The sequence below is a fragment of the Salmo salar genome, chromosome ssa09 (assembly GCF_905237065.1).
Source record: "Salmo salar chromosome ssa09, Ssal_v3.1, whole genome shotgun sequence".
NCBI lineage: Eukaryota > Metazoa > Chordata > Actinopteri > Salmoniformes > Salmonidae > Salmo > Salmo salar.
Genome location: NC_059450.1, coordinates 47,664,375 through 47,677,160, shown reverse-complemented (window position 1 = coordinate 47,677,160; position 12,786 = coordinate 47,664,375). Strand labels below are relative to the sequence as shown.

At 43.7% G+C, this 12,786-nt stretch overlaps 1 protein-coding gene across 4 annotated transcripts in view; it reads right to left on the bottom strand.

The window, feature by feature from the left end:
* LOC106611484 (RNA-binding protein 25) overlaps positions 1–11,901 on the bottom strand; it is a 50,281-nt gene extending 38,380 nt beyond the window's left edge. For 2 of the 4 annotated variants that reach the window (XM_045723754.1, XM_045723755.1), the window contains exons 1-8: positions 11,751–11,901; positions 11,275–11,386; positions 10,196–10,245; positions 9,892–10,068; positions 6,581–6,638; positions 3,998–4,158; positions 3,132–3,326; positions 1,524–1,607 (exon numbers count right to left, since the gene is read on the bottom strand). In XM_045723754.1, coding sequence (XP_045579710.1) covers positions 1,524–1,607; positions 3,132–3,326; positions 3,998–4,158; positions 6,581–6,638; positions 9,892–10,068; positions 10,196–10,245; positions 11,275–11,368 — 819 coding nt within the window. In that variant the 5' untranslated portion in view covers positions 11,369–11,386; positions 11,751–11,901. Of the gene's footprint in view, positions 1–1,523; positions 1,608–3,131; positions 3,327–3,997; positions 4,159–6,565; positions 6,639–9,891; positions 10,069–10,195; positions 10,246–11,274; positions 11,387–11,750 lie in introns of all 4 variants that reach the window. The other 2 variants (XM_045723752.1, XM_045723753.1) reach the window with 1 other exon arrangement.
* Positions 11,902–12,786: the final 885 nt, after the last annotated feature.

Sequence of the window (12,786 nt, the reverse complement as noted above, 5' to 3'; positions counted from 1 at the left end):
AGAGAGAGAGAGAGAGAGAGAGAGAGAGAGAGAGAGAGAGAGAGGGGAAAGAGAGAGAGAGAGAGAGAGAGAGACAGAGAGACAGAGAGAGAAGGGGAGGAGGATAAAAGTCAGATCAAGTCTTACCTGTCTAGTCTTCAGATCTCAAGGTGCTGCTGTGGAGGGACGCTCCCTGCTTTTAGTACCCTACACTACAGACTGCTTAAACAGCTGCCGTGGTTATTCACACTCAGTCTCTACCTTTGGGTTGCAAAATCACAGGTAGTTTCCCCCCAAAAAAATTGCCTGGTTTTCCCAAAATCCCTGGGTAATTTCAGAAATCTTTCAACCGGGAATTCTGGAAAACTAGGGGAATCTGGGCCATAATTTTGAGTCCCTCGTCTACCTTCCTCAAACACAACACAAGGACCTGCATAGGTTCACTAGGCTCTCTGGCTTTGTATTCACACAACCAGTAGGGCCTCCTTTTAACCATGCCAACTAGCTAAAAGACATGGGTGTATGCAAAATGGAACCCGATTCCCTATTATATATTAATATATAATATATTAATATATTAATATATAAATAAATAAAAATAAAAATAAATAAAAATATAATATATAAATAAATAAAAATATAAATAAATAAAAATATAAATAAATAAAAATATTATATATATATATATATATATATATATATAAGTAGCATAGCAACCGTCTCAGAGCCAGTTGCCCCTTTGCAAGTCCTCCAGAAGGGAGCGTCCGAGACGTAGAGAAAATAAATTAAAAGATACTTACATCCTTACTTTTCCCCCAAAAGCTCTGAGATTCATCTTGCTTTAGTCATCATATGATGTCTACCATAATGGTGGGGTTATAATCAATAGATTAGCTTCGAGGAACTTTAACATTTCGTCCACCCTATCAGGCTTTGGGGCGTTGGGGGGGGTAACTCCAGTCCTCGAGGTGAGAGGGGGAGGGGCTTTATTAGTGTCACACTTTTGCCCCGAGCTAACACACCTACCTCCAATAATCAACTCATCATGATCTTCAGTTTAAGAATGCAATTAAGTTTAAAAATCAGGTGTGTTTGCTAAGGATGATGGGGGGGGGGGGGGGGGAGGGTGACACCAATCAGGCCACCGAGGACTGGAGTTGCCCTGTCCTGCGTCTAACTAGTAGCTCTACTGTAATACTTTCATCCCAACTCACTGTTGTTAACAGTTGATCCTACAACTCCTTACACTGTTGGGGAAACTGAAATATATCACTTGTTGACTTGACGAACATTCCACATAATTGTTTATAAAATCTTAAATCTTTTTTTTTTTAATCAAGTTCAATTGAACAAAATTAGCAAATATCTGAACTATTTGAAATGAATGTTAGGAAGTTAGAAATGAGGGGTCAATACATTAATTTGTAGTCCAGTCCTTGACAGGGATGTTGAAACTACACTTGGTATAATTTAGATGTGGGTATTGTAGTTTCTTTCTCCAAAGCCTAATGTGTGTGTGAAGAGAACAATGGACAGTATGTTACCTTGTGAGTGTCTCTGAATTTACTGATCTCTCTGGAAATCAGGTCTCTTTTGTCATCTTCCATGTCCATCACATTGATGTCCTCCTGGAACACAGATAAACAAACATGACATCAGGTTCATAACATGTCCTTCTCCCATCGCCAAACGATACTACTGAACAAGGTCCAAGGTCGGCCCAGAAGTAGCGTAGCACTTTACAGAAAATAAAAACTAAAATGCCTGCAGGTAGCGCCTCCTCCTGGAAAACAAGTAAACAAACAAAACACACTCCATATAAAACACATTGACAATCAGTCTCATCACTCGCTTTAAATAGGAGAACCGGACGCTACTACCTCCTCTCTTCAGCCGAACGGACGCTACTACCTCCTCTCTTCAGCCGAACGGACGCTACTACCTCCTCTCTTCAGCCGAACGGACGCTACTACCCCCTCTCTTCAGCCGAACGGACGCTACTACCCCCTCTCTTCAGCCGAACGGACGCTACTACCCCCTCTCTTCAGCCGAACGGACGCTACTACCCCTCTCTTCAGCCGAACGGACGCTACTACCCCCTCTCTTCAGCCGAACGGACGCTACTACCCCCTCTCTTCAGCCGAACGGACGCTACTACCCCCTCTCTTCAGCCGAACGGACGCTACTACCCCCTCTCTTCAGCCGAACGGACGCTACTACCCCCTCTCTTCAGCCGAACGGACGCTACTACCCCCCTCTCTTCAGCCGAACGGACGCTACTACCCCCCTCTCTTCAGCCGAACGGACGCTACTACCCCCTCTCTTCAGCCGAACGGACGCTACTACCCCCTCTCTTCAGCCGAACGGACGCTACTACCCCCTCTCTTCAGCCGAACGGACGCTACTACCCCTCTCTTCAGCCGAACGGACGCTACTACCCCCTCTCTTCAGCCGAACGGACGCTACTACCCCCTCTCTTCAGCCGAACGGACGCTACTACCCCCTCTCTTCAGCCGAACGGACGCTACTACCCCCTCTCTTCAGCCGAACGGACGCTACTACCCCCTCTCTTCAGCCGAACGGACGCTACTACCCCCTCTCTTCAGCCGAACGGACGCTACTACCCCCTCTCTTCAGTCGAACGGACGCTACTACCCCCTCTCTTCAGTCGAACGGACGCTACTACCCCCTCTCTTCAGTCGAACGGACGCTACTACCCCCTCTCTTCAGTCGAACGGACGCTACTACCCCCTCTCTTCAGTCGAACGGACGCTACTACCCCCTCTCTTCAGTCGAACGGACGCTACTACCTCCTCTCTTCAGTCGAACGGACGCTACTACCTCCTCTCTTCAGTCGAACGGACGCTACTACCTCCTCTCTTCAGTCGAACGGACGCTACTACCTCCTCTCTTCAGTCGAACGGACGCTACTACCTCCTCTCTTCAGTCGAACGGACGCTACTACCTCCTCTCTTCAGTCGAACGGACGCTACTACCTCCTCTCTTCAGTCGAACGGACGCTACTACCTCCTCTCTTCAGTCGAACGGACGCTACTACCTCCTCTCTTCAGTCGAACGGACGCTACTACCTCCTCTCTTCAGTCGAACGGACGCTACTACCTCCTCTCTTCAGTCGAACGGACGTTACAAACCTCCTCTTTCTTCTCTCTCTTCTTCTTGCGGGGCTGGTTGTCCCCGTCCTGAGAAGGGGCGTTGAGCTCACTGCCGTACTCCCGGATCAACCCCTCGATCGCCCCTTTTACTATCTGGTCACGACGCTTTGTGTCTTCGTCAAGAACCTCTTCCTCATCCTCTTCTTCCTTCGGCCCGTCCTCAGACTTGGTTCCCTATGAGACATAAAAAGGAGAGTAAGAGAAAGACAAGAGAAATACCATATATAAATTGATTTTTTTAAAGTACAGAGAATGAGGAATCTTCATGTTGGATTTTGCAGCGTGTACCACACAGAAGCCATGTTAAAACCAAGCCTTGCTCTGCCCTGACGAAGACTAGAGCCGGGATAATACCACTATCGCAATATTTTTTTCACATGACAAAAAAAAAAAAAAAAAAACACAAAGCAGACAAAACTCTATGATGCTATAAAAAATGTAAAAATTGTGTGTGTGCTATAGTTTAGAAAATGATTTTTGGACTCTGGATAGAAAACATAATTATGATGTTTGTTTCCAACATTAAGGCTGTTTTTATAAAGAAGTTTAAAATTTGCTTCCTTGCCGTGATACTAACGAAGCATTATGATACTGGTATCGTCCCGGAACTGATAAAGACCTGAGAGACTAAATGTTGGTAATGAAATGCTCACTGCTAGGAGAGAGGATGTGTGCAACTTCAATTTTATGAACCCAGTCTGCTCTCCTGAATCACTTCTCACAGTAGACTGGGTGTGTGGTGTGTGTGTGTGTGTGTGTGTGGTATGGTGTGTGGGGTGTGTGTGTGGTATGGTGTGTGGTGCGTGTGTGTGTGTGTGTGTGTGTGTGTGTGTGTGTGTGTTCACCCCGTTGGCGATCTTCTTCTTAGCCTTCCATTCTTCTAGCTGGGCCTTGGTCTTAGCATCCACCTTGACCAGCAGCTTCTTGTCTCCCAGCAACAGCTCATGTAGCAGACGCAGGGAACGCAGGGTGGACTCTGGCTCCTTGTACTCACAGAAACCAAACGCTACAGAGAGAGACAGAGACAGAGAGTTTTATAGTCACTGGGAAAGAGAGAGTGTTTTATACAGTCACTGGGAGGGAGAGAGAGTTTTATACAGTCACTGGGAAAGAGAGAGAGTTTTATACAGTCACTGGGAGGGAGAGAGAGAGTTTTATACAGTCACTGGGAGGGAGAGAGAGAGAGAGAGTTTTATACAGTCACTGGGAGGGAGAGAGAGAGAGTTTTATACAGTCACTGGGAGGGAGAGAGAGAGAGTTTTATACAGTCACTGGGAGGGAGAGAGAGAGTTTTATACAGTCACTGGGAGGGTGAGAGAGAGAGTTTTATACAGTCACTGGGAGGGAGAGAGAGAGAGTTTTATACAGTCACTGGGAGGGAGAGAGAGAGTTTTATACAGTCACTGGGAGGGAGAGAGAGAGAGTTTTATACAGTCACTGGGAGGGAGAGAGAGAGAGAGAGTTTTATACAGTCACTGGGAGGGAGAGAGAGAGAGAGAGTTTTATACAGTCACTGGGAGGGAGAGAGAGAGAGAGTTTTATACAGTCACTGGGAGGGAGAGAGAGAGAGAGTTTTATACAGTCACTGGGAGGGAGAGAGAGAGAGTTTTATACAGTCACTGGGAGGGAGAGAGAGAGAGTTTTATACAGTCACTGGGAGGGAGAGAGAGAGTTTTATACAGTCACTGGGAGGGAGAGAGAGAGAGAGAGTTTTATACAGTCACTGGGAGGGAGAGAGAGAGAGAGAGTTTTATACAGTCACTGGGAGGGAGAGAGAGAGTTTTATACAGTCACTGGGAGGGAGAGAGAGTTTTATACAGTCACTGGGAGGGGGAAAGAGAGATGTATACAGTCACTGGGAGGGAGAGGGAGAGAGATTTATACAGTCACTAGGAGGAAGAGAGAGAGAGAGTTGTATACAGTCACTGGGAGGGAGAGAGAGAGTTTTATACAGTCACTGGGAGGGAGAGAGAGAGAGTTTTATACAGTCACTGGGAGGGAGAGAGAGAGTTTTATACAGTCACTGGGAGGGAGAGAGAGAGAGTTTTATACAGTCACTGGGAGGGAGAGAGAGAGTTTTATACAGTCACTGGGAGGGAGAGAGAGTTTTATACAGTCACTGGGAGGGAGGGAGAGAGAGTTTTATACAGTCACTGGGAGGGAGAGAGAGAGTTTTATACAGTCACTGGGAGGGAGAGAGAGAGTTTTATACAGTCACTGGGAGGGAGAGAGAGAGTTTTATACAGTCACTGGGAGGGAGAGAGAGAGTTTTATACAGTCACTGGGAGGGAGAGAGAGAGAGTTTTATACAGTTACCTCCCTAATCTTACTTCATTTGCACACACTGTATATAGACTTTTTGTTTTCTTTTGTTCTACTGTATTAGGGTTTTTATTCCATGTGTAACTCTGTTGTTGTTGTTTGTGTCAAACTGCTTTGCTTTATCTTGGCCAGGTCGCAATTATAAATGAGAACGTGTTCTCAACTGGCCTACCTGGTTAAATAAAGGTGAAATAAAAATGACTTGCGTGGCGGTAACTACACAGGCTTGGCGGTAACTACACAGGCTTGGCGGTAACTACACAGGCTTGGCGGTAACTACACAGGCTTGGCGGTAACTACACAGGCTTGGCGGTAACTACACAAGCCTGGCGGTAACTACACAGGCCTGGCGGTAACTACACAGGCCTGGCGGTAACTACACAGGCTTGGCGGTAACTACACAGGCTTGGCGGTAACTACACAGACTTGGCGGTGACTTGGCGGTAACGACACAGACTTGGCGGTAACTACACAGACTTGACGGTGACTACACAGGCTTGGCGGTAACTACACAGGCTTGGCGGTAACTACACAGGCTTGGCGGTAACTACACAGGCTTGGCGGTAACTACACAGGCTTGGCGGTAACTACACAGGCTTGGCGGTGACTTGGCGGTAACGACACAGACTTGGCGGTAACGACACAGACTTGGCGGTGACTTGGCGGTAACGACACAGACTTGGCGGTAACGACACAGACTTGGCGGTGACTTGGCGGTAACGACACAGACTTGGCGGTGACTTGGCGGTAACGACACAGACTTGGCGGTAACGACACAGACTTGGCGGTAACTTGGCGGTAACGACACAGACTTGGCGGTAACGACACAGACTTGGCGGTGACTTGGCGGTAACGACACAGACTTGGCGGTGACTACACAGACTTGGCGGTGACTTGGCGGTAACGACACAGACTTGGCGGTGACTTGGCGGTAACTACACAGACTTGGCGGTAACGACACAGACTTGGCGGTAACGACACAGACTTGGCGGTGACTTGGCGGTAACTACACAGACTTGGCGGTAACGACACAGACTTGGCGGTAACAACATAACAGTGAAAGGAGGGTAAGTATAATAGAAGTGTGGTACCTGTTTTGTTTTTACCTTGCAGTTTCCCAGAAGCTCCTTGGACCCTCTTCCAGCTCAGGACGAGGCCACATTTCTACAGGATGGTGGAAAGGACATGGAGAGGGAAATCACTCATCTGAGACTAAAAACCAACTGTCAGAGTGATCCATCATCATTCCATCCGTTTGGTTAATAAACTTCATATTAGGGTTATTATGACACCAGGATCACGATACACAGAAGAATCGTGGCAAAGAATGCTCTTAATGTCGAAAACACACAACCTTCTGTTGACACCCAGAGGCACGTTTGTTTTCCCAGAGCTACAGTGCATTTCGGAAAGTATTCAAACCCCTTGACTTTTTCCCCCATTTTGTTACGTTACAGCCTTAATCTAAAATGGATTAAATAGTTTTTTCTTCTTCATCAATCTACACACAATACCTCATAATGACAAAGAAAAAACAGTTTTTTGTATAAATTTTAGCTAATTTCTTTAAAAAATAAAAATAAAATATGAAATAACATTTTACACAGATGTATTCCGGCCCTTTATTCAGTACTTTGTTGAAGCACCTTTGGCAGCGATTACAGCCTCGAGTCTTCTTGGGTATGATGCTACAAGCTTGGCACACCTGTATTTGGGGAGTTTCTCCATTTCTTCTTTGCAGACCCTCTCAAGCTCTGTCGGGTTGGATGGGGAGCGTCGCTGCACAGCTATTTCAGGTCTCTCCAGAGATGTTCGATAGGGTTCAAGTCCGGGCTCTGGCTGGGCCACTCAAGGACATTCAGAGACTTGTCCTAAAGACACTCCTGCGTTGTCTTGGCTGTGTGTTTAGGTTTGTTGTCCTGTTGGAAGGTGAACCTTCACCCAGTCTGAGGTCCTGAGCGTTCTGGAGCAGGTTTTCATTAAGGATCTCGCTGTACTTTGCTCCATTCATCTTTCCCTCGATCCTGGCTAGTCTCCCAGTCCCTGCTGCTGAAAAACATCCCCCACAGCATGATGCTGCCACCACCATGCTTCACCGTAGGAATGGTGCCAGGTTTCCTCCAGGTGTGATGCTTGACATTCAGGCCAAAGAGTTCAATCTTGGTTTCATCAGACCAGAGAATCGTGTTTCTCATGGTCAGAGTCCTTTAGGTGCCTTTTGGCAAACTCCAAGCGTGCTGTCATGTGCCTTTTACTGAGGAGTGGCTTCCGTCTGGCCACTACCATAAAGGCCTAACTGGTGGAGTGCTGCAGAGATGGTTGTCCTTTTGGAAGGTTCTCCCATCTCTACAGAGGGACTCTGAGGCTCTGTCGGGGTGACCATTGGGTTCTTGGACACCTCTCTGACCAAGGCCCTTCTCCCTCAATTGCTTAGTTTGGTGGGGTGGCCAGCTCTAGGAGTCTTGGTGGTTCCAAACTTCTTCACTTTAAGAATGATGGAAGCCACTGTGTTCTTGGGGACCTTCAATGCTGCAGACCTTTTTTGGTGGACTCCAATCAAGTTGTAGAAACATCTCAAGGATTAGTCTCATTTCAAAGCGTCTGAATTCTTACAGTACCAGTCAAAAGTTTGGACACCTACTCATTCCAAGGTTTTTCTTTATTTTTACTATTTTCTACATTGTTGAATAATAGTGAAGACATCAAAACTATGAAATAACACATATTGAATCATGTAGTAACCCCCCAAAAAAGTGTTAAACAAATAAAAATGACATTTTATATTTGAGATGCAGCCCAAATACTTTTAATGTCTTCACTATAATTCTACAATGTAGAAAATAGTCAAAATAAAGGAAAACCACTGAATGAGTGGGTGTGTCCAAACTTTTGATTGGTACTGTATGTAAATAAGGTATTTCTGGGGGGGTTTTATTAATAAATTTGCAAAAAATTCTAAAAACCTGTTTTTGCTTTGTCATTATGGTGTATTGTGATGTCATTATGGGGTATTGTGATGTCATTATGAGGTATTGTGTGTAGATTGATGAAGAAACAAATTAATTTAATACATTTTAGAATAAGGCTGTAACTCGAACAAAATGTGGAAAAATACAAGGGGTCTGAATACTTTCCCGAATGCGCCGTATATCACACAATATTTTACCTACACCAGGTTGGGTGTTTAGTCTTTATTAAAATAACAGATCTCAGTCCTTTTTAAAGTGAACTCTGGCCTAAAAATAACTCAGTTCTCGTTGTATTCACACTGCCTTTGAATGAGGACTCAACTATTTTGCCAGTTCACCTATTTTGTGAGAGAGAGTCCTCTTTGTATTCACATTGCTATGGTTACAAAGGAACCAAGATTTTTTTCTCCCCCCAATATTCACTCAATGCACTCTGGGATTTTACAAAAGTGCAAGACAAGCCATTAAATCAGAACGTGTTATCAGACAGCTAGATATACCAACTTACATTTTGGAAACTAATATAAAAGATGACACAATAATTATAATCAGAAGATCATATTAACATGTAAACATTACTGGAAACAGAATAAATAGCAGAAGAATACAGTAGATTAAATAATGCTGTAATTTAAAATTGTACACTCAAAATGTAGGCTACTGTCCCTTTAAGAGCTAGCATTGATTTTGTACCCTGTCATGATTCTCACCAAATATATTGGTCTTCTCACACTATCCAAACTACAAAAACAATATAGAGCTGATGAAGCTCTCTTAGCCTGTTGATCACATATCACAAACAAATACATCTGATGCAAACCAATAATCTCAACATTGTGTCAGTACAAAACTCCACACATATTTTTGGAATGTCTGTGTATCCTTTGACCATCGCTTAATCAATATCCAAAAGAAAAACAGCACATGTTTCTTTCCCACGAATATGCAACACCATTTTCTCTCTTTTGTAAATGTAAAATGTAAAAGGGGTTATATGGAAGGGAACAGGATCGCGGAATTCAAGCGTACCGAACTCAGAACACCCCTCAAGATGGTCTCAGTTCGAGTTTTCAGGGGCTCTTTTGAAAAGTCTGAGTTCCTTTAGAGAGTGTTCACACTGCACAAAAATGATTTAAGCGAACCGCACTGAGTTCACAAAAATTTGGCTGAGGAACATATGAGATTAGTCTGTTTCATTGTTTGTTTTTTTTTGCCATGGAAAACCGAGTATTGTCGTATCGCAATACTGGTATTGTGGACAACCCTACTTTATAAAAGCCCTTTTTACATAAACTGTTGTCACAAAGTGCTTTACAGTAACCTGGCCTAGAAACCAAGAACCAAGCAGAAGAGCAGTGGCAAGAAAAAGCCTCAAGAGGAACCAGATCACAAATAAAACACAAACAGAAGGTTAAATCCCCTGTTTCCATGCCCTGCTCAGTGCTCACCGCTAACAGCTGTCTGACCAGCATGTCTGAAGCCTTCTCTGAGATGTTCCCTACAAACACTGTAGTGGTGGGGCCTCCACCGCCCCCCTCCTCGTTCTCCTTGAGTCTGACTGGGTTCAGTTCCTTCCTAGGGGCAGGAGGCATCTGGACCATAGACACTGTGGTAGGAACCAGGACCTGCAATACAATAATACAACACATACATTAGGAGAGGGGAGTTTGTGTGTCTGTGTTTCTGCGTTTTTGTGCGTGTGTTTGTTTATTTGTTTGTGTTTGTGTATGTGTAATAGCAGTCGAGGCTTACAGCGGGTGCAGAGGTCATAATCCCCATGTGGACTGGAATCATGGGCGTACCTCGAAGAAGACACAGAGACACATCAGATGAATCTGCAGTAAGACATTGGCAAGATTCTCTCCCTAATACACCACTGCACTTGACCATCAAAAGTTGTGTTGATTCGATTTTATTAGGATCTCTTTTAGTCCTCATTTGGACTAATCTTCTAAGAGTCCTTAAACATTAAAATACAATGTATAATACAAAAATCACATGTCCCATGTTGACACTGTTACAAAGTGCAGACATAATACTCTGACATATTGGCTAGATAGATTGGTTCATTCATCTACCATTGTCCTGCATAACCTTCACATGTATTTGATTGTACAAAATACTTCTAAAGTATTGCTTGCATTTATACATTGAAAGGTTACTGGTTTGCTCAGATAAATTATTATATTTCTTTGAATCTAAATGTTATTTTGTCTATTTCTCTTTTCTGTCTGGATAACGCATACATCCAGGCTGTATCCTAACCGGCTGTGATTGGGAGTCCCATAGGGCAGTGCACAATTTGCCCAGTCGTCGTCCAGGTTTGGCCGGCGTAGGCCGTCATTTGTAAATAAGAATTTGTTCTTAACTGACTTGCCTCGTTAAATAAAGGTTAAATTAAAATTAAAATAGATGGTGGACAATCTATTCCTAGTATTGACTGAATGTCTGTCTCTTACCAACTGAATACTGTTATGAAATAAAATAAGCATGTTTTTTTCTCTTCCAATTATCAATGACCTCCCATGACGACAACAGAAGAACCATATCTCCACTTTAAAACAATCCTTGCTGCTTTGTTCTGTCCAATCTGCAGCCTCCTAATGTCACTTGCTGTTGCATTTTCCCAGACCACAGAACAGTATTATGGTCTGTCCAGACCACTGGCATTGATCTTGCCTTTAAACATTGCAATAGTATATAAACAGAAGATCAGATCAATAAACGTGATCAACATAGCAATAGATCATTAGAAAACTGAAAAAAGGGTTCTGGTAGCAGAGGCCTCTGATAACATCCAGTTTTATCACTCAGACTAAAATATATCTCACCTGCTGGGACTCCCTGGGGGAACCCCGCGAATTGGGGAGGGCAAATCCCGGGGGGTAACTGGGGGAGGCGGTTCAGGTGAGGGGGGTACGACATCTTGGAAGGTGTAGTTACCTGGATTAAATGTAAGAGAAGGACAGGTTCAAGGATTACCATGGCATGAGGGAACCTATGGATACCTTCTGGCCTGCGGAGATAGCAAGCTAGGCTAGCTTAGTTAACAGCTAAACTGGGTGTTTGTTTAGCCTACATGACCTACAATTGACGTTAAACATTACACCAATAAAGTTAAATCTTGTAGGCCAGCTGGCTACCTAGTTAATAGAATAAGCTCTTTCTATTACACACTTCCTATTAGCCATCGTTAGTGAAGCTACTGATGCTACCAAGCAAGCTAAATAGCTAGCTAACTAATGTCGCTAACTTGCTAGCTATTCTAACGTTATAAACTTTTGCTAAAAAAGTGGGACGTACATACCAGAAACTGGGCGATGTATACACACACTGTAACCGTGTATAACCTTAATGAACAATATGTTTTATCTGTCTTCAAGAGCTAACTTGTTAGCTACGTTATGCCGCTAAAAAGTATGTTTTTTCGCAATGCATTATGGGATATGTTTCTTCTTTTTTTTTTTAAGAGCGTTAATATTTTTCAACACTTGAGGTCGACAGAAATGTATATTCTGTAGCAAAAAATAACCCTGTTTATTATAGTAAACTTGGCCTCACACCAGTTTATTTATTTTTTTAAAGAGCGTTAATATTTTTCAACACTTGAGGTCGACAGAAATGTATATTCTGTAGCAAAAATAACCCTCTTTATTATAGAAAACGTCGCCTCACACCAGTTTTTTTTTGTTGCTCAAAAACAGGTAACACAACACAGAATAACAGACACAAACCACTGTATTTTTACCCATGGATGTACCCTTTTGGCAATTGGTGTGCTACTTTCTGTTAAATTCTATTTTTCAATATAACAGCTAGCTTCCCATTTGCAAGCCAATGCCTGTACTAGCCTAGGGGGCTACCGCACAGCATAAGCTCTCCTGATCAAATAACAGAGACACCGGCCCAGCCATCACCATGGAGAACGGCACAAGCACTGTTTGTTTGTTTTTCTAGCTACTTGTGTTTATGTTATTTATTCATTTTATGAACCACTCCAAAAATAAGTTTCCTTGAGGGGGAAAAAATAAGACTTATTCTATTCTAATAATATATTCATTTTTCAAGAAGCCTAGGACCCTGGGCTATACCTATAGCCTACCATCTATTTATAGGGGAAGGCAGAATAGCCACTAGTAAGGCACGTCGTTTATGGTCAGCTGGACCCCATGTTTACTTACATGTAAACATGGGGTGCAGGCTGACATCTGATAGGCTATTTTTTGAACTATTATGGAAGGCAGACATCCAGGTTAAGCAACACATTTGTCAACCACGGTTTGCTGTGTATGTGGAAATGTGGTGCGGCAGGTAGCCTGGTGGTTAGAGCGTTGGGTTAGTAA